Source organism: Syzygium oleosum, unplaced genomic scaffold (assembly GCF_021117445.2).
Source record: "Syzygium oleosum isolate NSW1041296 unplaced genomic scaffold, Sole_v2.1 Sole_v2.51, whole genome shotgun sequence".
NCBI lineage: Eukaryota > Viridiplantae > Streptophyta > Magnoliopsida > Myrtales > Myrtaceae > Syzygium > Syzygium oleosum.
In genome coordinates this window covers 3,449-29,746 of record NW_026607535.1, presented here as the reverse complement: position 1 = coordinate 29,746, position 26,298 = coordinate 3,449, and the positions used below count along the sequence as shown (strand labels likewise).

At 42.7% G+C, this 26,298-nt stretch overlaps 4 protein-coding genes across 5 annotated transcripts; 2 read left to right on the top strand and 2 right to left on the bottom strand.

Annotated features, from left to right (window-relative positions):
* Positions 1-5,826: 5,826 nt before the first annotated feature.
* On the bottom strand, positions 5,827-6,965 carry LOC115689641 (peroxynitrite isomerase Rv2717c). Its single transcript, XM_030615761.2, has 3 exons — positions 6,589-6,965; positions 6,432-6,500; positions 5,827-6,143 (listed from the first exon to the last, which is right to left on the bottom strand). Exons 1-3 carry the CDS (start codon positions 6,862-6,864, stop codon positions 6,024-6,026), a joined length of 465 nt encoding a protein of 154 aa, XP_030471621.1. The 5' UTR covers positions 6,865-6,965; the 3' UTR covers positions 5,827-6,023.
* A 2,006-nt stretch (positions 6,966-8,971) lies between these two features.
* LOC115689631 (serine/threonine-protein kinase AGC1-7-like) lies at positions 8,972-11,401 on the top strand. The gene is made up of 3 exons (XM_030615750.2): positions 8,972-9,158; positions 9,271-10,113; positions 10,492-11,401. The coding sequence occupies exons 2-3, from the start codon at positions 9,302-9,304 to the stop codon at positions 11,399-11,401; spliced, it is 1,722 nt and encodes a 573-aa protein (XP_030471610.1). The 5' UTR covers positions 8,972-9,158; positions 9,271-9,301.
* A 1,873-nt stretch (positions 11,402-13,274) lies between these two features.
* Positions 13,275-17,328, top strand: LOC115689632 (uncharacterized). 2 transcript variants are annotated; one of them, XM_030615751.2, is made up of 5 exons: positions 13,275-13,431; positions 13,541-13,675; positions 13,757-13,794; positions 14,306-14,372; positions 16,798-17,328. In XM_030615751.2, the coding sequence occupies exons 1-5, from the start codon at positions 13,300-13,302 to the stop codon at positions 17,191-17,193; spliced, it is 768 nt and encodes a 255-aa protein (XP_030471611.1). In that variant the 5' UTR covers positions 13,275-13,299; the 3' UTR covers positions 17,194-17,328. The 2 variants fall into 2 exon arrangements, with proteins under 2 accessions (XP_030471611.1, XP_030471612.1); XM_030615752.2 differs by lacking the exons at positions 13,757-13,794; positions 14,306-14,372.
* A 5,580-nt stretch (positions 17,329-22,908) lies between these two features.
* LOC115689635 (protein SOMBRERO) lies at positions 22,909-25,024 on the bottom strand. Its single transcript, XM_030615755.2, has 3 exons — positions 24,856-25,024; positions 23,925-24,199; positions 22,909-23,750 (listed from the first exon to the last, which is right to left on the bottom strand). Exons 1-3 carry the CDS (start codon positions 25,022-25,024, stop codon positions 23,166-23,168), a joined length of 1,029 nt encoding a protein of 342 aa, XP_030471615.1. The 3' UTR covers positions 22,909-23,165.
* Between the last annotated feature and the right edge of the window lie 1,274 nt (positions 25,025-26,298).

Here is a 26,298-nt window from a genome sequence, read left to right as displayed (position 1 = left end):
TTACAATACCTAGCCTTAGAGTAAAAGACATATACCTAGTTTAGCCAATTACCGTCTTTGAATCGAGGAATACATATAAAGCCATAAAATTCAGGACTAGGCTTTCCTCTCTTTCTCCTACCTTAGACGGTCTTAGTGGATAAACTATAGGTGTACGGAATTAGGAGGGGAACGGAGACCATAACCTATTTATGTAGCATATTTTAATAGACTCATCCATTACAGGTCATTGATAAAATACTGGTTCTCACTGATCGGCCAAACACATTATTACCATAACCAAAATATGTTATGTTGAGACAGAAATCGTTGTGTATTTCCATTAAGCTTAGTTGGGGTATATAAATACCCAAGAGTACGTTCTAAAAGATTTACTAGCAAGAAAGAAATAAATAAAATAGAAAACTTTCTAACTTCTAAAGACAAGATTCCAGATCATCTAAAATTGATAGCCCTATATTTGGTAGATATATATTTGGAGCATCGTCAAGATTAGCGGTGTTAATAGCCATTTTGCTATTGAAGGGATGTCGGTAGGGCTTTGCATTTGCCAGCCCACTTTACGCGGTGGTGTGAAGGACAAGAAGAGGGATTACAGACGACATTCTTCTAACATGGGCAGTCGCCAAATCCAGGGGAGATCTCAGTGTAAATGAGAGAGACAGTCCTCCGCAGCACCGCATGTAGCTTTACATTACAATATCTTTGTTTCCTCATTACTAACAAATGATATTATAATAGTGGTGGGAGAGAGTCAAAAACAGATTTTACCATTCCATATTCGTATAATTTAATCACCGCAAATCGTTCCAACTTGAGCCAGCCAGCTAAGCCATGTTGAAGCAGGGGAGTTGGTAGCACCAATCGTGCCGTGCAACGAGCAGATTTTTCTGCCTACTTCCCATTTTCTCTTCACTCGAATTTCTCCTCTCTGACCAGTTTCATCATGGCATTCGTAATCCCCACGTTGGGCTGGACCGCAAACTTCATCCACGCAACCAGAGATACTGGAGTGCTATTTGAATTGACTTATTTCCAGACATGAAAGGTGAACTCCGAGCAGTATCCCATTTCCATAAGCTGTGCAGCTCATTCTCTCTTGACTTCAGAAACTTACCTCGATTCGGAACTCAATATTTCGCAAGATGTTGGTAACAACAATGCAATCACTTTCTTCGATTTCTGCAGGAAAATGTACATCTTATTATGTATCTGCAGCTTTTAGTTTTCTCTAGATAATTATTGTTAGGTTTAACAAGACTCGCTTTGTGGGGATAATCACCAAAAAAGTCATAAACTTTTTATATCAATACCAATTCAGTCCTAAACCTTTTGACTATTTATCAATTTAGTCATTCCGTCCAATTTTGACCGGCAATCATTGACGTAGACATCGGCTGTCTTATGTGACATAGTCAGCGTTGACATGAACGATTTTTTGCATTTTCCTTTTAATTTTTCTGATTTTTTTATTTATAAATTTTATCAGTCTTTATTTTTTTCCTTTTTCTTTATTCTTTCTCTTTTTCTTTTTTCCTTTCTTCCTCCGCCAATCACCATGGCCAGCGAGGGTGGACCTTGCCAACCTCTGGCAACAGTTGACCTTGCCTTTGGCGAGGCATTTCGACAACGGTTGATCTTGAGCGAGGCTTCGCTGGCCTCTAGTGAGGGTACCCTCACTTGTGGCCACCAGAGGAAGAAGGAAAAAAAGAAAAAAAAAGAAAAAAAGAAAAAAAATCATAAAAATTACAAAATGTAAAAGATTGTCTACTTCAATGCTGACCGTGCCATGTCGGATGGCCGATATCCACATTAGCGATTGCTAGCTAAAATTGGCCGGAAAGACTACATTAACAAATCGTTAAAAGATTTAGAATAAATTGGCCAAATTGAAAAGTTTGTGACAAAATTGGCATCCGTATAATAGGTTTAGGACTTTTTTGGTAATTTTCCCATACACCCCTAGATTAACTCACTCTAGGTGTTGTCCAATTTGGCTGGTCTCAAACCGAATCTTATGGTTTTGTCTTTTGGCATACAAGTAAGCACTTCCCCAAGACATCACTATCTTAGTAATGCTCTCACTTGAGTATGCTTAACATTAGAGTTTCAATGTTAAACCTTGTCATTACGTAAAGCACATCCGAATGTTGGAATGAGGATTATTATTATAAGATAATAATAGGCGGAGGGAGATCATGTGTATATAAAGAGAAAATATGATTCGTTGTCAAGTAATGTAAGATAATATTTCAACACCGCCTCTACATTTAAGCAAACCTTGATGAATTGATAATCTTGTGCAATGAGTTTTGTGAAATATCTCCTTCTCAACTCTGAATCATCAGGAATACATAATTGATCTGCTCGTCTCCCAACTTTTTCATGCACGCTATGAAGGTCCTGACAATCCAATTAACTTCGTTTTCTAGCGCTCGATAAGATTCGAAGTCCTTGTTCATTTAATTTAAGGAATTTTCATACATTGTAAATTCGGAGTAGTTCCAATTTTGAGTTTTTGGGTTCATTCTAAGAGTTGTTGAGCTGCAAAATGATATTATAATGAGACTTTAAGGTGTATTGAAGCTGTGGGAATTTACGGAAGTTGATTTGGGGTTATGATTTGATTGGAATGAATTTTTGAAGTTTCGCTCGCTATCGGAAATAATTTCGAGTTACTATGTTTGGCATTGGTTTCTACCCATTTGTGGCAATCTTTTGGGTCGGAGAGTGTTAGATTCTTTTAGTACTTCGAAAGAGCTTTTTTCTGTTTTTAACAATAAGCTCGCTGGAATAGGAATTCAGTAGAGATAGATATGATACGACCAAATTCGACGTGTGAGCTGCCTTGATACATCGGACAACAATAAATGTTCCGCTATGAGTGAGCTTTTCATTGGCATGTAAGAGTCATGTTGTCACCGAATAAAGCTTAGTTTAGTCAAGCCTTAGTTAAGACAGATATGTACTTGATTTTGATATTTGTTTTTCACTTAATAGATAGGATTTCAAGTTTGTACACTCGAGATAGCTTTTGTTGTTTGGTTTTGCATTCTCAAATGAGTGGTGCTCATATCTTTTATGATTTTGTAAACTCATGTCTTGAAAATTTGATATCTATTTGAAAAAAATAGTGTTCACGGCATGTTTGCTAGTATCGGAATGAGAAGAACAATGTGAAAGCTAGTGGGCTTGTAATGACTAGGCTAAACAAGGGTATGAAAGCTAGTGGGCTTGTAATGACTAGGCTAAACAAGGGTAAGAAGTGATCGCCAAGGCAAGATGATTGGAAAAGGGAGAAAATTGTCCAAAAATTTCTAAATCTATTATATTTTTGCCAATTCAGTCCTAAACCTTTTAATATTGTCAATTAGGTCCTAAACCTTTTCAAATTTTGTTAATTGAGTCATTTCAGCCAATTTTCATCGAAAAACACTAACATGACAGTCTAGTCAGTGCTGGCCGCTCCCGACCGTCTTATATAGCATAACCGGCGCTGACGTAGACAAATTTTAATAATTTTAATAATTTTTCAATATTTTATATTTATTTTTCCTATTTATTTTTTTCTTTCTTTTCTTGTTCTTTTCACTTTTTTGGTTTAAAGGGCCAGCGGTGGCCGAGGGCTGGCGACCCTCGCCCAGTGGCAAGCGAAGGTCGTCGGCCCCGCCAATCCTTTGAACCAAAAAAGAGAAAAAAAAAAGGAAAAACAAAGAAAATAACATATAAAAAAATTAATAAAAAAATCGAAAAAATATTAATAATTATTAAAAATTGTCCATTTTAGTGCCAGCTGTGCCACGTAAGACGCTCGGCATTTACATTAGCGATTTTCGGCCAAAATTGGCCAAATGGACTCAATCGACAAAACTTAAAAAGATTTAAGACTCAATTGACAAAATTAAAAGGTTTACGACTGAATTGACAAAAGTGTAATATGTTTATGACTTTTTGGACAATTTTCCCCTCGAAAAGGAATGGCTCTTGACAGGCTTTTAGGATGACAAAAGGAGCAAGAATGAATTGAATTGCGCACCGAACAAGGGAAGAGCATTCTAGAATTATATATGTAAAAGCATAATTAACTTACAAGAGGAGTCTTTTGACATAGCCGTAACATTGGCATTGAAACTGCAATGTTAAGCGTGCTCAGGTGACAACTATACCAAAATGAGCAACCTCTTACCAAAGAACAAAGCTGTAAGACTTGATATAAGACGGGTAAAAATGGATCATATCTCTAGTGAGTTAATCTAAAGTTGTCACAAGTTTTGTAAGTAACTTTGTAAAAACACAGCCGGTGGAACATCATAGACTTGTTCCTTTTCATGTCAACAACCACCGAAGCAGATACATGTCTTACTCTGAAGACCAACTGTATAAGCAAGCGTGTAAAACAAATGTTCCACTGGTTGTGTCTTGTATAAATTCCTTATTAACAATGAGATCAGATACTTCCTTGAAGCAGATTTGGTCACTTAATTCACAATCAAGGTATTACATTATCCCCAACCAAGCTTATGAACAGATGAGGAAATATTACTCTTTCAGTTTAACACAATGACTCAGAACACATGCCTTCAGATAATAGTATCTGGCTGTTCTGTCAACTAGCTAATCCCAAACAACAGTTACCCAAAAGAAATCCTAATAACAAATCCGAGAAACTGGAAGTACAAACTTAAGTCGCAACTATTTCCCCTCAAGGCAGTAGAACAATCTTGCAATCCACTGAACAGCATTCTACAAGTTAACCTCCACAATTCTAGCGTATCATTTCTGAAATGCATATGCTCTCAAGTATCCATTTTTCTCAGATTCAGCCCTCCAATTGCCACTATCAAGGCATGGCTATATAAGCTCCCATCAACTTCCACCTCTATCAGTATCGTATCTTATTTATCACCTTCGTATATTGTTCTTAATCTCATTCAACTCTTTTTTTTGGTTTGAGGGATGAAATTGTTTAAAAACATAAATATCCCAAAACACAAGTGTTGGTGAAGTAGTGAGGAAGGAGAAAATAAAGAGTGACAGTTCTTCAATATTTCTATTTCATTCACTAGTGGACCCATTTCCAATTTAGAGAGTGAGAAGAAAGATTATAGCTTATTCAATAGAATGGAACAATTCAGCACTCAATCATTACAGTTCGGATCCCCTGAGATAGATAGTCGGAAAGATGCCCCCTGAAATTAGCTTTGAACGGTAAAATTATAACTTCCACTCAAAAGTTCCTTTTTTATCCTTCCTTTTTAATCTTTTGCAGTGAAGGGAGTCAAGGAATGGCGTGCTCATTTTACCTGTTACAGCCCCTCTTAAGTGGCTATAAAGGTAACATGCTTTGTAGGATGGAACTCAAAAACAAATCTGATGCTTGAGAGAGCAACTTCTTTGTCTCCTTGATAGATTTACCTGTTACAACCCCTCTTAACTGACTAGAAAGGTAACATGCTTTGGTTAGGATGGAACCCAAAAACAAATCTGATGCTTGAGATAGCAACTTCTTTGTCTCCTTGATAGATTTACTTCAGCAGGATACAGCTACATGGTCAAATTCAGTCTGCCTAGATTGTATTTTCTCTTAATTCCTAGCCCCAAAAATTCCTATTGCTTCCACAGACAGTATCGATGCAGAAGAGAGGGACAGGCCTAATCCTGAACCAAGCATGTATCCACATGAATTAAGTTTTTTCTCGTCACCTGAAGCAGGCTCATTCCCTATTGATCACAGAGATGATTGAATGCAGCGCACGACGATTACGACCATAAACAGTAAAAAGATATACGTCAATAAGTGGAAGGGGTGAAAAATTAAGTAAAGCATAGGGGCCATAAAAAATCACCTCCATTCAATTTTCTTGTCCGTGGGCATACAGCACAATATATCCGTAAGTCTTAGAGAAATTTGACACGAGACTGACCTCTCATTCTATTCCTGTGTATTCTGATTTTTGTTTATGCATATATCCAAAGGGCATGTCAACTGAGACATCGGCACACATAATCAGAAGATGATGGTGTCAAACTTTTCTGAGCACAGCCTTAAGGTGGGGCTGAAGACTGGTCAAGGCGGTGGCCATTTCAACAACATAAGACAATTCCCCATCGACCAGCTTGAACACTCGAGTGATGTCTTTCACCTGGCAACAAGAACAAAGAGGTCAGCAGTAGTTGTGACAAAATTAGGTTGTTCCTAGCAACGGCGGCGGGGGGAGCAGCAGTTCAGTAGTTAAAGATCATCGATGCAACGAGTCCAATAGCAACGAAACAAACATTTCGAAAAAAGTTCCATTTTCAGAGAGGACATCCACCTCGTATTCGGTCCAAACAAACCAAACAGGAAAAGGGAGAGTAGCCAGACCAGGATTTACACATATGAGAAGGAGGAATAGGGGGATTATAAGGAAAAAGAGAATCTAAGTCTTAACCTTGGAAGCGTTCCCCACAAGATCACTCTTAAGGCAGATGACTTTCTGGTCCGCGTCGAAGGTCCCCTTCTGCAATGATAGGATGAATAAAAAGGGGAAGAAAGATTGGAGCAAGAAGCAGAGAAGGGAAGGGAAGGGGTGGGCAGGGAAAGAGAACCTGGACTTCAACGAGGCCGGTGCTCTGAGCAAGGACAACCTCGAGAGAGCCGTCGAGCTTGGGGCGCCAGAAGCCGGACTCGGAATGCATGGGGAGGGAGGTGATGGGGTTCCAGGTCCGCTGGGAGTAGGTAAGGACGGGCTTGCGAGGGTCGGGATGACAGAAGGTGAGCTCCTCCGTGTAGGCGAAGGAGTCGATGGTGGGATACACGCCTCGCCCTTCCCCTCTCCACGTCCCCACCAGGTACCCAATCCCTTCCACTGCTCCATGCATCATTCTTCTTCTTCTTCGCCTTCTTCCTCCTCCGCCTCCTGTAGGCTGCCCCTGTCTGGTTTTCTCCGCTGTCCTTGGCTCGCTCGCACGCTCGCTGCTCAGTCGTCTCTCTCTCTCTCTCTCTCTCTCTCTCTCTCGATGTGTTCACCTCTTGGATTCCGTCGCCTTCATCGGACCTTAGGAGAGTTAGGGACCATGACCTTCGGGCTTTCTTTTGGGCCCGATGACTACTGGGCTCCATCAACAACTTCTTCTCTCTTCCAAAAATCCAGTTAATTTCCTCAACTCGAGTTTAATATTCATATATTCCGTTATTTTCATTTTGATCCCTGAATTTGCGCATCAAGCCCTTCCATTTGTCTTATCGATTCCTTTTAACTTGCATATCCCCTCTAACCATTCCCTTGGATTTCGATTTCGATTAATCAAAACTTGACGTGCCTTCGATGGCTGGCAAAAGCATGACATGAAAAAACTTATCTCCATTAATGCACGTGACTGAAAACCTCGAGATCAAAATGATAGCCGAACTTTTAATAAGACATTTCTCGGCACAAACGAGATGCTCGGGCTTCTCCATATTAGACTTTTGCAAGTCCCAATTGATCCGTCGATATAGTTGAAAGAAGGGTTCTTATTTATATGGAACTCTCTGATCTTTGTCTTTCCTAAAGTACTAATTGAGTCAAATAATAAAAAGAAAGAAATATAAATAGATGAAAATTATTACAAAGTTGTTCAAATACAATGATTTATAATTAAGTAACACGATGATCATTTATTTTTACTAATCCCCTATATTTCTTTCATATAGATGTGAGATAATACTGTTTGCTGTGGATAAAATACATTCAATGAATGAAAGTATTTGTATGAAATATAAATAAATAGATAATTTCTTGAAATCAACTCCTTTCAAGTGTTGAGAGTATGTTTATAATATCTTGTCACGTATTATGCATTTACAGGATTTATGGCGTACAAATCGACGAAAGTGTTCATTGTTCATCAATAAGCATTATCCATAACACTGTTTGAAAAGTATTCGAAACGATCAAAAGAATGGCAAAGCTCGCACATGAGCTGAGGCTACCGTTGATGGCGTGTGCGACGGTGATTGAAAATGCCAAATGTCTATCCACGTATGGTTGGGTGTATAGTGGGGGAGGGTATAGCTCGGTGGTGGTGCGTGGGAATGGAAACTGGAATGGAAGGATGGCAAACCCACCAATCTGATCTGACAAGACGATCAAGCGGCCATGTGTCCCTGTTTATTTATACCTGGAAGACCCCTTTGACCATTTCCTAAAACAACGTCGTGACAACCTCCTTACTCTTTTCCATCTCCCTCTCTCTGCCATTTATTCTTCGGATTTGTCAAATTTTAGCGTTCTCTCTCTCTCTCTCTCTCTCTCTCTCTCTCTCTCTCTCTCTCCTCACCTTCCAACAATGTCTGGTGTTCTCCTTGATCATTGAAAGCCCAGGATGATCCTCCTCGATGAAACCATTCAGGGAACTTGCATTAGAAACAGCTCATGGACGATAAACATGCACCCGATATTGTCCTTTCGGTTACGACCCAACTTCCCTCTCTTCCAATAATCCATACCTCCGCAAAATTTGACCCTCGGTTTGCCCCCCAGAATCATCATGTTATTTGGGTCTGCGTGTTTGTGTCTGTCGAGATTGAGAAACATAGAGATGTTGGAGCCAGTTCGTTCCTCCAAAAGCCTTTCTATTCATTGGTCAGTGTTTCCCACACGCTTCCTTCATTGGTTTTGTTATTGCCCTGCACTCTGCATCATAGGCTAGTTTTGGAACATGATATACGTGCTTAAGTATTTTATATGCGGCAGGCCTGTATCAGCATTCTTGGATTAATCTTAATTGGACAAAGTTTGCCTGACTCCTATGTCCCTAAAATGCATCAATAGACGTGCCTGCCACCCAATTTTCCCCGTTGATGGAGACATCTGTAGATGTTGGTCTCTCCTTTATTTGAGAGAGAGATGCATCAAATGAATTTTCATTTGATACCATGGCAAATACAAGTCGTAGTTTGCAATTTCAATCATTCCCGGGATAATGATCAGAAGCTTCCTTTTTCTTTTTTTCGAAGATGAAGAACATGTGAATTCATCTAAAGAAAACCTGCCCGGATGGTTATTCCTCAAGTGAATTCGACATCGTTTCAGCATAAGTTCACATGCTATGTTTTTCATCCTTTTGGTGCAGAAACGTTGTGATGGGTAGAGTTTCGATCTCCAGATTCCCGTCGGTGCATGAATCGTAAAAAGGTGAGGCATACCTGATTTCCTAATCTGATTTCGATCCACCTTGTTCCAAATTAATATGAATTGTACTGATCATATCTCTAAAGATGAATGTGCATTCTATATGATTGATAAGGAGCGCACACAAGCCAAGTAAACCTGAAGTTATGGACTCAATCCCCAAGAACAATACAAGCCTATGTTACGACATGCCAGGCTATCCCAGAAAGCCAGATCAAACAGCCAGAGATGTCTCCGAGTCTACCCCTGATTCACCTGCTATACCTGCAAATTCTGATCCATTTCCCAAAAATTGTGAAGTTGGATTGAGAAAAGTCGAACAGGATACCAAGAACAATACTACTGTTGATGCATCGCCTATTTGCCGGCAGCAGATTCCAGGCCTAACAAGAACACATGCCAATAATCATAACCACAATGAAATTCCAACAGCTTCATCAGCAGCGATATTGACAAGTAGACCACTCACAACAACGACGCTGCAACCGCAACCAAATACAAAGAACTACAATAGCCAGCAGGGATCAAGCCGTAGTAACAGCTTGGAGAGCTCGGGTGCGATGCTAAGGCCCCACACAGGTGGGGATGTTCGATGGGAGGCCATCAATATGTTGCCCAAGGGAGGTCCCAAACTTGGCATGAGCAACTTTCGGCTCCTGAAACGCATAGGATATGGGGACATAGGGAGCGTGTATCTCGTGGAGCTCCGAGGAACCAACACTCACTTTGCCATGAAAGTGATGGACAAGTCATCCCTTGCCAGCAGAAACAAACTCCAGCGAGCTCAGACTGAAAGGGAGATACTCGGGCTCCTCGACCACCCATTCCTGCCCACGCTTTATTCTTACTTCGAGACCGAAAAGTTCTATTGCTTGGTCATGGAGTTCTGCAGCGGAGGAAATCTGCATTCCCTCCGTCAAAAGCAACAAAACAAGCATTTCACCGAAGAAGCTGCGAGGTTCAGTACATTTCTTTCTAAATACTTCCCTTCATTCAAGTTAATTAACCAGCTGTGTGACTAGATGCTGCTTCCTTTTCTCCAAATTTTATCTTTAATTCAACAACCAGTGCTTTCCATTCTGTGATAGATCATCAATTTATCAGATCTCCATGGGCGAGCACCTAATGAATTACTCATAATAAACATCTTAATTTCAGGATAGCAATCCATCTTTCCTCTAAACTGTGATAAACCAAATAGATAGATTAAGGTTTTGTGGCTCAGAAGATCTGCTGTACCTTAGGATGATGGAACTTTGAAGGGTGATCAATGGACCACAGCATACTTCTAAAGTTAGTGATCTCTGTCAATCGATTAACTGGTTAACTTTAACAGGTTTTATGCATCGGAGGTGCTGTTGGCGCTGGAGTACCTGCACATGCTAGGTATTGTATACAGGGATCTGAAGCCAGAGAACGTGCTGGTGAGAGACGAAGGGCATATAATGCTTTCAGACTTCGACTTATCACTACGGTGCTCGGTCAGCCCAACACTAGTAAAGTCCTCCTCAGTACATGTAGGCGGCAGCAGCAGCAGCAGCACTGGTTTTTCGTCTGGGGCCATTTTGGACGAGGAGTACACGGTGCATGGTTGCATGCAGCCATCCAACTTTTTGCCACGGATATTGCCCGGGAAGAAGAACCGCAAATCTAAATCAGACTTTGGGGTGATGATGGGTGGAGGAGGGCTGCAGTCCCAATTGCCCGAGCTGATGGCGGAGCCAACCAACGTGAGGTCCATGTCCTTCGTGGGGACCCATGAGTATCTGGCTCCGGAGATCATCCGTGGAGAAGGACATGGTAGTGCGGTGGATTGGTGGACGTTCGGCATATTCTTGTATGAGCTGCTGCATGGCACCACTCCTTTCAAGGGTTCGGGCAACCGTGCCACTCTCTTCAACGTGGTGGGGCAACCTTTGAGATTCCCAGATACCCCACAAGTGAGTTTCATGGCACGGGACTTGATACGAGGCCTCCTAGTCAAGGAGCCCCACAAACGCATTGCCTACAAGAGAGGTGCCACTGAGATCAAGCAGCACCCGTTCTTCGAGGGAGTGAATTGGGCCCTGGTGAGGAGTGCGGTCCCGCCCCATATACCTGATCCCGTTGACTTCTCCCAGTTTGCTACAAAAGATCCAAAGGTAGAACACGCCAACAAGAAGACGATTACTGATAATAATGCTACTCATTATCAGAAAGACAACGATCCTAGTGACTCTTCTTACATAGAATTCGAGTACTTCTAATAACAATCATGGACAAATTTATCACCGACGTTTGATGTATACATGAATAGAGCTAAAGATTTAGCAGTTTGAGCGCCGTGGCACCTCTCTCTCTCTCGCACTAGGAGGAAGGTACGAGGGTGAATCGGGATGAGTCACCAATGCACTTTGCTTTGTAGCTAGTGAAAGCAAAGATACCATGTTCCCCTGGTCATGTGATATGTTTAACTTATGTTGTTTGGGATTTGAATGGCTCAGTTCAGTTGCCCCCAACTGCAGGGAACTGCTGACCTATGGACAGCGGTGTGTGGCCGTAGATGTCCTACCTAGTGGAAATTCTCTGGTCGTGTTACGGGAAAGGAGATCTAATAACAACTTGAGGTGATGTCTTGGGTAGAATTTTGCAGAAATAGGCTGCATATGCCTCTAACATCAAGTGTTGACGGTGCAAAATCCTTCCACTTTGGAAAATGGTATCTTTATCAACAACCTCGAGGGGTCGCTTTAGGCCTTTCTGTTGCTACCCGAGGATCTTGACCTGAGAATAATTACGGCAGCTTATGAGTTCAGTTCATGTAGCTTTCATTTTGGAAGGCTTCTTTTATCCGATAATCCAGGGTTGTATAATGTAAGGGTGATCAGTTTCATAGAGTCGATTTCTGCCCTAAAACTTGTAACCTGCCCGATCAGGATCAGTTCTCAATTTATAGAACTGCGAATCGATCTTGTTGACACTGTAACGGGCCTGCAACTAGACTGACAAATTCCGAGCCAGTTTCAAGATCAATCAAGGAATGAGCTAGTGTGTTTTTCTTTATTGCAATAGTGACGTTACTTGGATTTGCAAGGCAATCATTCGATGCTCTTGTTGATCGTATTGAGAAAAGCATTATACAAGCTCCTGAACATCTTCGGCCACGGAGTGTTTTTTGTCAATAGAGGTGACAAACTTCTCTTCTTTATCCCATCTTTCACTACGTGCCACGGCTATCCATCCATGTTGCCAGTTATTACTAAGATAGAGATAAAAATAAGTTTTTCTTCTTCCTTAGGGAAAAAGCAACTAAAAATTCTGAATTTTTTTTATGATAATCAAAAATCTCAACCTATACTTACTGTGACACATTTACCCTAAACTTTTTCGTGTGACATAAAGAATCTCAAACTTGTACCGATCTTACATATTTTCCTTTCGTTAGATGATTTTTCAGTCAAAATAACGTAGTTTTTAATTTACTTAAGCCACGTGGGTGTCATGTCAACACCATTTGCTTTCCGGCATCCATGTAGACAGATTTTTAACGGGGCTCATTGACGGAGGGTAAATGTACTACATAGGTACAACTTTATGATTTTTGGTATCACGGAAAAAAAGTTTAGGGTAAATATGTTACCGCGGGCATAATTTGCGATTTTTGCTCTTTTCTTTAAGATAAGTGAATGTGTGTTAAATATGTATTAGCTGCACCGCCAAATCACCCAGGGCTTGAATTGCCGATTCAACAAACAAAAGACTCCAAGCGTGCGGGCACTCCTTACCAACACCTATGCTATGCACTATGCACCCTTCATCATCTCTTACAAAAGCTCGTCGAGAACATCAGAGAGGTCCGATTCTACGCTAGACCGCCGGTTTCAAGATGGCGCCTACATCTCATATAGGATCAGCTACAGGGGATGCACATGCTATTATACCATACCGATACTACCATCCCCACGGTAGGTGAATTACAGTAGTACAGAAAAGCAAAATGTGGGAAAAGAGATCGATCTTTGTGGCCTCTCCAGCGCGGCGCGTGGGGACGAAGACGGGATCAGGGTGGGGGGGGGGGGGGGGGGGGGCGGGCGGTGTGTGGCGCACCCAACAACACTTGGAGAGTCTAATAAATCGATCGAGTGAAGTAGTTAGATGACTTCAAATGGCGGGGAGGTGGTGGAACTCGACCATGGGGTGGTACGCCTGCCCCTGCGCCTCTCCCTCTCCCTCTCGTAACTCGGTCGTCCGCCTCAATCTCGGATTCCAAGATATCGCCGAAATCGCCCACAACAAAGTGAGCCTGACTGACTGACCCTTCTCTCTCTCTCTCCTCTCTTCTCTTTTCTCTGTAGGGGGGGTGGGTGGGTAATCTGATCGGTGGGGCTACTGGGACTTTGTGGTAGGTGCTCATCTCAGCTGGTGTATCGGCGGCCATCGGGCAGCTGTCCAAGCCCTTCACGTCGCCGGAGGGAGATGCCAGGAAATTCGATTTCAGCGCCGCCATTCGTTCCGGTGGTTTCCCTTCCACCCACTCCGCCGTGAGTCCCCTTTCCCTTTCCCTTCTGTGTGTGTTGCGTCCACTGCCCCTCCTCATTCCATCTTTTAATTGTCTTCCGTAGGCAGTTGTGGCTACCGCTACCTCCCTTTCTTTCGAGAGGTAACCCACTTTTTTCTATTCAGATTCTCTCAGATATATCATGTTTGAACGCTTTTCCCTAAAATGCTAACTAGAGCGTTGTATGACAACACTTTCCTATCTCCTTTGCTCTCAACATGATTTGGGTATGGACCGTCTGGATAGATTAGTTGATGTCTTGATCTTGAGGGAATGTGCAGCATGCGTCTTTTCTTCTCGGGCGTTTTCTGCTTTGGTTTCTCTTAGCCTCTCCATCTCGTTCATCTCTGCTGGTCTTCCAATTGGTTGAGAAGACTGTGCATCTCCCCTATCTGCCCTTATTGCTACCATGTGGGGTTTTCATTTAATAAGGACCTCCTAAACTCGTGAGCCATGTATTAAGAGTGTTTCTATAGAGATACACTTCAATTCCCAAGAATCCCCACGCCCCTCTATATGACTCCAGAAGCACTAGAGAGAACTAATGGACTTCTTCCCCCCCAGTCTTCATGATTCCTCCTGAATTAGTCTCTTCTACCTTCCCTTGTGGCAGGGGATTCTCAGATTCAATTTTTGGACTCTCGGTTGTGTATGCTGCACTTGTCATGTATGATTCCCAGGTAATCTTCTTGTTTTTTTTTTTTTTCACATTGTTCTTGCTTTTGTGGGTTCTGATTTCTTCTTATCCTTCCAGATTGATGTTTGAAAGCGGGCAGATACCTCTGTTTTTTTTTTTGGGTTCATGATGAAAAGAATACCTCCCTTTGTTAGTTCTCCGAGGATTTATAATAAGAAGAATTGAGGATGCATGGCATTTGGTAGCAAACCCATATGTCGGTCCTTGGTTCAAGTTTAGACTGTCACTTGGGAGGTGGCTTATTATGCTTTTTTGAAGATTACCATCTTGTATGTATTTTCGTCATGTATTTTGTGAAGGTAAGCAACCTTCAGTTTTGGGCCACAAAGAAAATCATTACCTCATCTTCCTTCGTTAATGTGGTTTATCCCTTGATGGCTGAAAGGTTGAGAGGAATTGTCACCATATAGTTGTAGCTTCTTTCTGCTCCCACTTCTTGCACCAACTGAAGTTTATTTGTCTTCATATTTTCACTTAACTCAGTGGTCTCCTTAAGAGGATTGCCTAGTCTGGTTTGGTTTTCTCCAGCCTTTTCTTCTTTTTAACTCTATTTGGTGGCTCTATCTTCCATCTTGAAATACATTACATGATCATGTGCTTAACATCTTTGATTGCTAATCATGGGCTGACTCCTTCGTCTGTTTAAAAGACCAATCATCCCTCATATGAAACTTCCCTACAGTTAATTAGCTTAGTAGCTGAAGATTGATCTCTTCATTGGTCTTCATATCAGAAGCCTTAGCAATCAGGGATAAGCACCTCGTCACCTCCTTTCCGTGTGCTAGCAGACAGAGGTGATGTTGGACGATGTGATCAGATGCTATTCAGGTCTGTAAGTACTTGGCTAGGAACAAAACCGGTGAACTGTACCCCTAAGAAGTATCTCTGAGCAGTAGCTTGGGACTTAGGCTGAAAAAATGTAGCCAAGGAATTGAAGGATATTCAAAGAAAAGGTTAAAAATCTCTATCCGTTGGACAAAAGCTTTCAAACTTAGGGTTGCTTATGCATCACGCCTGAGAGAGAAATTCCAACACGTAACTCAATAACAAAAAGTTGTTAAATATTGGAATTTTAATGATTCAACCAATGAGTTATTTGTATGAAATGCATGTATTTAAAAACTCTTATCAATCCTAATCCAAGTTAAAGTAGAAAAGTCTTAAGTAGGAAGCCTAATCCTAATTCAAATACTATTACCCCAATTCTCGAAGCTTGCCAGTTTTTCATTCATCAGCCCTTATTATAAATACTAGCTGCATTCCCCTCTTCAATACCTAATAAGAGGAATATAATGGGTGGCCCTGGAATTGCATTTATCAAATTTTCACTTGATGAAAGATTTTAGTATTCTAATTGTTGTGACATACCACCTTCTTCTTTTTTTATGAGAATATCACTTGCAATTTTGATGCTGTTCTTAATGATTCTCCCCTACACCTGAGCAGAATTCACTGTGCTACTCTACATCCAGACAACAAGCAGATAGGAAGTCTGTCGCTATGTGCAGTTCTATTTCTGTCCCACCATCTTCTATGAGCACTTCTTTTCCACATTAGCCTTGTCTATAATTTAGAGATTATCTCTGCCCTGTAATTATTAGTTCAGCCATAATGGACATCATATGTCATAACTCATTTATCGGCCAAAAATAAAAACTGCCATCATTGGTTGTTAAAAAGGGTGGGAATTAATAGCAACTTGGGCGTATATTATAGCTTTATATGTTAGTCTCTTGGACTAACCCCCTCAAAAGCATGCTGCAGAAACAACATCCTGTCTTAAACCAAAGCCAGTGAATTTGAGAATACTTGTCTGCCAGTGGACACAGATTCAATATGAAGTCAAATTTCATGATTTGTCTGCTAAAAATATTTTTCAGTTCCCTCTTGTGGTTGTCTTGGTGTTGAGTTGCCGCGAATTGATATAAGACTATAGAGAGGAATCAGAGGATTAGACTCACAGGATGCTTTAGATTTAGAACATTGAAGGATTTTGGAACCCCGATAAATGTCGGAGTTGTCCAACTCTTGTCAATCTTAGTCTTGTTGCCTTTATATATGCTGTATGACGTAATGGTTTTAGAGGGCTGGCCTTTCAATATGATAAAGCTCAACCTGTTCGTGTTCTAAGCCCTTTTAGGGTTTCATGACATTTGACAATCTATGACGAGGAAGTAGGAGGCACTGCTATTACATTAGACCAGTGACCCACTTGAAGAATTATTAGTCGTGTTTCCTTGTTAGTCACGTTTCTCTGTAAAGGCTTTGGATAATGATTCTTCCATCGATTGTTTTTGGTAGAATTGTAATCAGCTGCTTACATTGTAGCAATGCAGCTCAATTATTATTTGGTTTGGTTGGCTGAATTGGGGCATCTTCCGCCGGATTTTCTCGTGGTGTACGTGCAGGGCGTAAGAAGAGAAGTGGGGAAACATGCCAGGATGATGAATGAAGCTCTGCTGCAGAAAGCACGGGTGAAAGCTCCATCCGCGGAGAGCAACAGAGTGGGAAAGTCATCTTCGTCACCCTTGAATTTGGGTCAAAGCGGCCGGTTTCCGATGGATGGAACTGAAAGGGGCTCCTTTAACTTAAAAGTCACAACTACCCCATTGATGCTCAGAGCAGACGACACAGAGGAGACAGAATTGCAGTCAGGAATGGGTGACGATGGGGACAATAAACCTGGTATAGACGGAGAGAGTGGAATGAGGCTGAAAGAATCGGTTGGGCACACAGAGGTGGAAGTTTTAGCCGGTGCTATATTGGGCTTCGTGGTCAGCATGGTTGCAAATACCTTGATGTAGTAGTTCTTCCTACAATACCTGCATTCTTTCTGTCCTTCCTCCTTGAGTATGGAATGGAAACGTTCCTTCAATTCATCATTCTTCTTAGTGACTGCAAAACAATTGCGGGAATGATACGATCAACTCATTAGGCAACCGTTTTCTGGTGATGGCAAGGTAGCCTGCGGGCCCTGTAATGATACACTGGCTTGAAATGCGTGGGTTCTCAGGTTGGTGTGGTCTATATACGAGTGCTTGGACATAGTCTCTCTTTTCTGTCCAGAGCCCGCCGTCAATGGACCTACTTTCCTTGCTTGTGGACCAGCAGCAAAGCTAATCTTCGTTCAAAAAATAAAAAAAACGATAAGATTAACGAACAAAGAAATTCCTTTCGTTTGGCTTCTCCATTTTCAAAGAACAAGCCATATAGATGACGTTATAGAACAACGAACTTCCCCCTTCCTCAGGCAGGCGGGTTTAAATCGGGCAAGGGCCCACTTAAGTGCAGGAGACATACTGTAGTGGGCCCAGCCAGCCGGGAAAGCCATCACTAATCCTTTATCCCAATTCAAACCGTGAGTTAGTGACGTGGCGGTGGTTGAGGTGATGAGCTGCCGGGATGGGGAGGCACGGGGTTGCAATTTAGGGGGGAAAAAACCACAAAAAACCTCAAACTTTGCCATTTGTGACACATTTACCCCGAACTTTTTTTTGTGACATCAAAAATCCCGAGCTTTGCTTTTTGTGACACATTTACCCCAATGTATTTAGTCCATGGGCATTTTCGTCTTTTTGCTTTTTCTTCTTTTTTTTTTTCCTTTCCGTGAGGGCCTCGCGGCGTTGGGCGAGGGCCCCCATCGCCGGATCCGGCGAGGGGGCCCTCGCCGGCGTCAGGCGAGGTCCGCCTCGCTCGCCCAGCCGAGGGCGACCCTCGCGGCGTCGGGCGAGGTCCGCCCTCGCTGGGCGGCGAGGCGGCCTCGCCCGATCTGGCGAGGTCGACCCTCGCCGGCGTCCGAGCGAGGGTCGCCCTCGCCCGATCTGGGCGAGGGCCGCCCTCGCCGGCGTCGGCTGGCGAGGGCGACCCTCGCTCGACGCCGGCGAGGGTCGCCCTCGCCCGATCCGGGCGAGGGCCGCCCTCGCCGGCGTCGGCGAGGGCCGCCCTCGCTCACCCAGGCGAGGCGACCCTCGCTCGACGCCGGCGAGGGTCGACCTCGCCGAGATCGGGCGAGGCCGCCCTCGGTCGCCCGGCGAGGGCGGACCTCGCCCGACGCGGCAAGGGTCGCCCTCTCCCGGGCGAGCGAGGTGGCCCTCGCCCAACTCGGGCGAGGTCGACCCTCGCCCGACGCCGGCGAGGGTCGACCTCGCCTCGAGCCGGGCGAGGGCCGCCTCTCGCCCGGGCGGGCGAACCTCGCCCGACGCGGCGAGGGCCGCCCTCGCTCGACGCCGGCGACGGCCCCCTCGCTCGACGCCGGCGAGGGCCCCCCTCGCCGGAAAGGAAAAAAAAAGAAAAAAAAAAAGAAAAAGCAAAAAAGAAGAAAATGCCCATGGACTAAATACATTGGGGTAAATGTGTCACAAAAAGCAAAGTTCGGGGTTTTTGGTGTCACAAAAAAAAGTTCGGGGTAAATGTGTCACAGATGGCAAAATTTGGGGTTTTTGGTGGTTTTTTCCCCAATTTAGGGTGCGTTTGATAACCATTTTGTTCTCGAAAATAATTTTTATTCATAAATGATTCTTTTTTATTCCGTGCTCGAAAAAAATTCCTAAGCATTTGAAAGTGTTTGGTAACTGCCCAAAATTTTTATTTTTGAAATAGAAAAAAAAAACAGAAATGTGTTTGATAACTACACAAAATTTCTTTTTATTAATAATATTATAATAATAGTTTGAATTTTTTAATATTTCTTTCTTTTTTTTTTCTTCCTTGGCCATGGCCAGGTCACCGGCACCAGCAAGGGTCGCCCTCACCACCGCCCTCGCCAGATCCGACGAGGGCTGCTCGTGGCTTGGGCGAGTGCCGCCCTCAGCGGATCTGGCAAGGGCAGCAGCGAGGGTCACCCATGCCAGATCGGGCGAGGGCCACGACGCCCTCGCCAGCCCTGGCCAATGGCCGACCGCCGGCAATCGGCCATAGGCCAGGAAAAAGAAGAAGAAAAAAATTTTCTTTTCCATTTCTGATTCTTGTTCTCAAAATCAAGAAACAACTTTTTTTCTTTTTGATTCTATTCCAAAACTGATTCTGGGAACAAAGTTTTGCAAATTTGTGCCCGAGAACAAAAAATTTATAATACGGATTTCTGTTTCAAAACTGATTCTGGGAACAAAAAAATAAAAATAGTTACTATTTGACCAGTTGCCAAACGCGCCCTTGGCTTCCACGTGGACAATTCCTCTTCTCTTTCCTTCGTTTCTTCCTATTTTAGTTCTGATCTGCCGTGAGAGAAGAAGAAGAAGAGAGAAGGATAATCTCTAGGAAGCAAAAATGTCAGGAGCGCGGGGGGGCAGAGCCCAAGCAGTCGAAGACGGCGACGACGTACGAGTCGGTGGAGGGAGGGGCGAACACGACGAGGACGGACGTACGCACCCCTCAGGACCAGGGGGGGCATTCAGGTGGACATGCTCCAGGAGAAGGTCCCCGATGCCACCGGGCACGGCGGCCCCGTCTTCGGTGCAGCCGCCACTGGTAAAACCAAGGATGAGGAGTCGGAGGACAAGCGGAAGCTCGACTTGGGCGTCACTGGCATCGGATGATGTTAAGAATCACGCAAAACTCTCTTAGCTTTGTAGATGTAGCCTCTCTCTCTCTCTCTCTCTCTCTCTCTCTCTCTCTCTCTCTCTCTCTCTCTCTCTAGTTCTCGCCGTCTATTATATCTCCACCGGGTCGGTATGCATGTATCCAATATATTCCAAGAAAGAAACTACAAAAAAAAGGAAACAAAAGAGGGAGAAGTAAAGGGGGTAGTGTAGTGTAGGCAATTTGATGTTGTCTCCTTTTGATTTCCTTTCCGCTCCACTGCCACACGTACCTGATCATTTGTGCTTTCTTTCAATGTAATCGCTTTGAATCAACGATAAGGTCATCATTATCTCTCGAACAATCTTAAAGTGGTACTCAGGTTTTGTTTAACGCTAATCTCACCGTGCCATGTGGCAAGCGCCATGTCATTAGGTAAAGTTCACAGAGCAATCAATAAGATATGGTGGGGTTGTCAAGTCCAGCAAAACTTCAATTTGTTAACAACCCCAAAACTCCGGAAGAAGACAAATACTGAATTGCGAGATCCTTTTAACCCAGACATAGTATTTCTTTGACAACATAATCCATGAACATCAATTCCATGTTCACCCCTGCTAAACAAAAGCCTAACCTCAATCCAGAATTCCTCAAAACTACTCCGAAAACCATAAAGTTATTCATTATGCGCGAATGATGTATTGAAGTGATAGAGATCCACCAAATTAACAAAAAACGAGAGCCAAATCAAGACTATTCCTCGCGTTCTACATTTGAATCTTTTCTTCTCTCTTTGGAATAACTATTAATCTACATCCACCATAAACTAGAATATCATACCAACTTTCCAAAACTCTATTATCTTTAATTTAAAAACTCCAATTGTCATCCAATAACATCTTCTGTCCCTCGACAATCCCGACAAAATGAGAAATTCGATTTCCTGTCATGGAGTAGTCCCTCTCAAATCACGGACAATCAAATCCAAAGGAAAACCCTGTAGTCAAATCTTCAATATAAGCATCACATAGCAACTCGAAATTAACACAACAACCAACGATGCATGACTTCCTCCTTTTCTTACTTCCATAGAGATGGAAACCTTATATTCGACATGTAAGAGATGGAAACCTTAGTCTTCTTCTATTCGACATGTAAGAGATGGAAACCTTTATGATTCATATATATCTGAGTATGCATATTTAGCTCAAATAAATGCGGGGTGTTACATAATTCTCGACCCTTATATTTCAACTAGATTTTCACACAACGCTACCACATGTACCGCATTAGATTTCATTTGGACCATGCTCCATGGGAGCCCTTATCTTTGAAACTGACAATATCTGGATGAAGTCATCTTCAAACAGGCCTATACGAGCACCGACAGTGGGTGGCACGGGGCATATTAGTCAACAGATGAACTGTCCAAAGGAAAGTGATTAAGGATTTTATTCTACTTTTGCTGAGTTTTGTTTCCGCGAAATTTCAAGTTTGGTCAACAAAAATTGTGCAACTATGTCGGTTCTCCCGGTTACGGGGGTCAAAGGATCAATCATCAACCAAATTGAAATTAAAAAAGGAGGTATATGCAATCCTACGAGCGGGAGGAGCTTTTATCGTGGAGCTACAAGGTCAAAAGACTTGATGACTCATTAGTTCTCTTCATATTCGACTTTTCCCCGAAACAATCAACTTACAATCACTCGGAAAAATAACCTCATATGAACGGAGGCGACAGAGTTGAACCAATTACACATCCCAGCATCACTAAGGAACACCGATCCTCCATCTACGGACATACTTGTCGATCCTCAGGCAACTATTGATTTCTTCATCAGCAACAAACCAGGCACTTGAACTCTTACCGAAAACATCACACTTTCGATCACTCCAGCAGCTCGAGGAACACCACCAATTGTGCAGGATGTCACTCCCTTTTCTCCATAAAAGATTTATGTTAGTTTCATTCCAGATCATCTTTCTCAAACTTTTAACAAAAGATTTACCTTTCAAAGCTTGTAGAGCCCACACAAACTCCATTTCCCATCCAATCGATCTGTGAACTCACTTAACTGCAGCAAGTGTGTACTCACTTGTTATACAGCTGAATTAGGCACATCAGGATTGAACTGCACCAGCCTGTGGCAGGGGTCAATAGGACCTTTATTTCTGACCAGCTTTTAACCATCAGCTCGAGAACAATGGCCATTGGTTGATCCAGTGGAAATACTCTAGAGCAAGGCACCACATCAATGCATGGTGAAGCTTGACTAGCCACCAAGTCCTCAGTCCATGCAGGAGGCCAAACCCGTTCATTGGGCCTCCCCACCACCCATGACACGTAGCATGAAGATCAGTGGCTGAGTCATAAATGACAGGTGCTTTGGCCATCTCCAATTTGATGTATGTTTAAGATGTTGCTTATAGAATTAACTTTGTGCCACTTCCTCCATGAATAGGTGCTGTCTCCCTTGATTTCAACAGCCCAAGTACTGTCTTTCAATAGTCGAATGGATATTGTATAACATTGCATGGGCCCAACGAGGGATCTCCCGTATTTGGAGACAAGTCAATCACACACTCTCAATACATGGTAAAAAGTCTTTGTTGAGGTACGCAAAAAGGGTCACATTGGCATTCGCCACTCATTTTTCTCGTTGCAACTAAAGTACAACCTATACTTCATTTTCCTTTGTGGTGTGTCGCCGAACCGTGAATGAGCTTAGCTCGGGTAGCCCAACCCTCATCGATTTCAGCATCGTCCAATTAGTTATTTGATATATATCATCAATAGTTTTTTATAACTAATTTATTTAAATTAATTTATTATAATTTTTAGTTTGATTACTTTATAATTAATTTTCAATTTGACAAGTCTCGTGATGGCCCATTCCACGTGACTATTCGTTTAGTATCAAATGGGCATTCCTGTCTTCTCCACCAAACGAGGGATTGGGAAATTAGAAATGGAATAGGCGTCCCATCACAGGCGATTCCCTTCTACCAAACGTGCCATTATAGTTTCTACGCGGTGACAACTCAAAACCACAAGAAAGTCATTATCCAAGGACAATTTTCCCTCAATTCATCCTCTCAAGCAGCTTAAAGGAGGTAATTCTACAACTCGGAATTAACTAACCCCCCCAAGAAAAATAGAAGGTAGTCGATAAGCAGATCATCAAGTCTGTCTTAAAATCCTGGCCATGAGTATCTTGGTAAGCAAAATGAAATTGTTGAACCCTAGGTAGCTGACGAGCTATTTGGGGAACTTGAACATGTCTGGATCACAACCCAAATAGTGGAAAGGGAACTTGTGCTGAGATGAAGCTCTGGCATCGGCCACGACTTGCACTTGGGAGGGTGGATAGGATTTAGGCAGCGACTGGCATGGATCAGCCTGCTGCAGCGGCAGGCACTGCTGGTGCTGCTGCTGGTGAGACGTGGCCGCAAGAAGTTTGTCCAAGAAGGACCAATCTCCTCCGCCGCCACTGGAACTGCTGCAATTGGAAGTTGCGGTGAGCCTCAGCATCTCCTGCACATCTCCAAAGGAGGAGGAGGCGACCTCTGGGCTCAACAGCTGCGGGAGGTGCATGGAGCACTCCATGTTGTAATTGTTGCTCAGGAGGGATTGTAGTTGTAGATGATGATGATGATGGCGATGTTGCTTGGGCTCCACTTGTGATGTTATACAGAAACCCCCACCACCACCTGACTTCATGCACTGACTGATGTGGTCATGTGACTCCTGATGATGATCTTGACGTTCTTGACACATTTCTGCTTGGAACCCAACTCTATGGTTCTTTTTCTTGAACACCCTGCATACCACCCACCCATCCTCCTGCAAAGAGATCGACATTGAATATTTATAGCTACTTTTTTCAAGTCACCCGACGGCAGTTCCTCAGTTCGCATCCAATTAATTTCCTTTTGTCATGTAAACACATAAATCCAACTCCACTAGCTAGCTGCTGGACTAATATATAATTTAACTTGTCTATGTATGGATATATACCTGGAGGTCTGGGGCAGATTCTTCTTCAAGCCGATACTCATGCATGATCCAGTCGGTCTTCTGGCCATGAGGAGCTCGTCCAATGTAGAAGACTAGGGTCTTCCTCATCCCTATCCTCTTTGAGGTGCTCAGGTGGATGGCCTTGTCCCTCCCTGTTGCCTTCCAAAATCCGGCTGCTGTTGCCCGATTTGTCCGAGTTCCGGTCGGATATTTCTTGTCCTTGTGGCTGAAGAAGTACCACTCGTTTTGAGGACCCGTTCCAATCTTGCACTTGTCTGCATTAGTTTACAACATGCAGTCCTCATCAAATACATTGCTAATATAAGTCGGTGCCACTGTGCCAGTAATCAAAATTTTGACTTGTACAGCATCCATTCGGATGTATATTTCGCCAAAAGGCAAGGAGATATAATGCCACAATAGTACATAATTAATATGATCTGGTGCAGATTAAATTATGAAAAATACGAGAGATACCGAAACTTATATACGAAATCAATTTACAAAGTGAATGAAGCAGGATACTGATCTCCACCATTGCTCTTCAGTTTTATTCCACTGTCCTCTCTTTCTTTGATGCAATAGAGGTCTTCCACGCAGTCAAGCCAATTCATGCGTTTTTTTTTTTTTTGGTGAGTTACGTAACTGGAACTTTTCTATACATGGCTAATGCAGGTTCAATTCATTCTGTCTTCTGGAAACTAATAACATGGATCTCATTATGTTCCAAAGTGAGATTTATGTAATCTGCGGAAAGATAAATCGCTGTGGCCCCCTCTTTGATTCAAGTTGATGTGTTAGCAGATATTGTCAGTTTTCTTTACCTTGGTTCATAGATACTGAGTTATGCCAATATTAAAGCATGGAATGAAAAGTGCGAGGCACAAGGAATTATATAGAAGGAACGTATGAAGCAAGTGGGCATAATGACCTTTAAGATCCCAAGGTTCGAGCTTGTTGAGATCAATCTCTCTAATAACGTCGAGATCGATGGCTTCATAAGACACCTTCTTCCTCAGATAGTAATAGAGAAGCTCCTCATCGGTGGGATGAAATCGGAATCCGGGTGGAACTGAAGGTTGTCCATTGCTGGCCATCATCTTCCTCTACTTCCTTAGGGGTGAAAACAAAAAGCAGAGAGAAATGATGCAGGTTTTATCAGCTGATTCTACAAGCAAATTAATAAAAGGTAGGGGGGACTGGCTCCATACAACAAATGCTCTCCATAGTCATAGTATATATTCCATGCACTGAATCAAACCCTAGTATGCATAACATTAAATAGACTACAACCTCGAGAAAAACCTAAGAAAATTTAAAAGAGTGGATAAGAACAAAACCAAACAAAAACAAAGAAATATAGTAGTATGTCAGGCAAACAATACTGCCTTCGAAGATCAATAGATGGTTTTCAATAATATCTTCGAGGACAGGAGGACCGCTAACTTAGTAAGTCCTCCACCGCAGCAACCCTGGATGGACGTACACACTTCTGTAAAAACATTGCATCTTCTGTGATATCTGGTCAGAAGGGTAAGAAGAAAATTCAGGAGAAATATAGATGATGTCTTGGAACCCTAGGGTGAAAGGATGGATGTTTGTGAAGCTAGTCAACTATGGTAAATCCATCTCCGACCAAAAAAAAAAAACGATGGTAAATTTGTTGGGGGAATAGCTCAAGTAGTGAGACTAAGCACGCGCTTTATATGTGATCTACACTGCTCATCATGGAGCGGAGAAGAGAGGATGCTGCTCTAGAAGTTAGCTGAAATGAGCATGCACACAGCATCTAATGCATTTAATCTCTATTGCATGACCTCCGATCCAAAGAAAAAAGAGACAGTGAATTGATCAGCTTCACCATTGTGAAGCATGCACCGTTAATGAAGAAGACAAACAAAAAAATGAAAGATGAACTAACTGATGAACCCTGGAACTGGAAGTATGCAGCTGGACGTAGCCTTAGCTACCTTTTCAACAGCACTAAACAGATATTAAGGAACATATCACAGAATTAAAAGAGAAAATAGGTGAAAGGAGAAGAAAAAGAGCAGACCTCTGATGTCAATAATTCTGTTTCTTTTGCGCTCTTTTCCCAATGACAAGAAGTGAACTTTTGAAGAGGGGCCAAACTTTTATCCGGAAGAGATGAGGGGAGAGAAGCCGCTGATGAAGAAGAGACGTGAAGGAGTGGGGCTAGAGAAAGCGAGAGAGAGAGAGGTTATTATCAAACAATTATATAGAGGGACTTTCAAACAAAGAAGCAAGGGAATTGAAAAGAAAGAGAGAGATGATCAGGATAGTCTCTGCTTTTTCAATATATAATCCAATATTCTGCAATAGGGATGGTGACGAGAGGAGAGATGGGCTTGAC

Coding starts and splice junctions, on each gene's coding strand:
- LOC115689641 (XM_030615761.2), bottom strand. CDS start 6,864: ATGATGCATGGAGCAGTGGAAGGGATTGGGTACCTGGTGGGGACGTGG. Junction 6,501..6,588: donor CCGGCCTCGTTGAAGTCCAG/GTTCTCTTTCCC, acceptor CTATCATTGCAG/AAGGGGACCTTCGACGCGGA. Junction 6,144..6,431: donor TTGTGGGGAACGCTTCCAAG/GTTAAGACTTAG, acceptor TCTTGTTGCCAG/GTGAAAGACATCACTCGAGT.
- LOC115689631 (XM_030615750.2), top strand. CDS start 9,302: ATGGACTCAATCCCCAAGAACAATACAAGCCTATGTTACGACATGCCA. Junction 10,114..10,491: donor TTCACCGAAGAAGCTGCGAG/GTTCAGTACATT, acceptor TAACTTTAACAG/GTTTTATGCATCGGAGGTGC.
- LOC115689632 (XM_030615751.2), top strand. CDS start 13,300: ATGGCGGGGAGGTGGTGGAACTCGACCATGGGGTGGTACGCCTGCCCC. Junction 13,432..13,540: donor CCGAAATCGCCCACAACAAA/GTGAGCCTGACT, acceptor ACTTTGTGGTAG/GTGCTCATCTCAGCTGGTGT. Junction 13,795..14,305: donor ACCTCCCTTTCTTTCGAGAG/GTAACCCACTTT, acceptor CCCTTGTGGCAG/GGGATTCTCAGATTCAATTT.
- LOC115689635 (XM_030615755.2), bottom strand. CDS start 25,024: ATGATGGCCAGCAATGGACAACCTTCAGTTCCACCCGGATTCCGATTT. Junction 24,200..24,855: donor CGAACCTTGGGATCTTAAAG/GTCATTATGCCC, acceptor AAACTAATGCAG/ACAAGTGCAAGATTGGAACG. Junction 23,751..23,924: donor AATCTGCCCCAGACCTCCAG/GTATATATCCAT, acceptor ATCTCTTTGCAG/GAGGATGGGTGGGTGGTATG.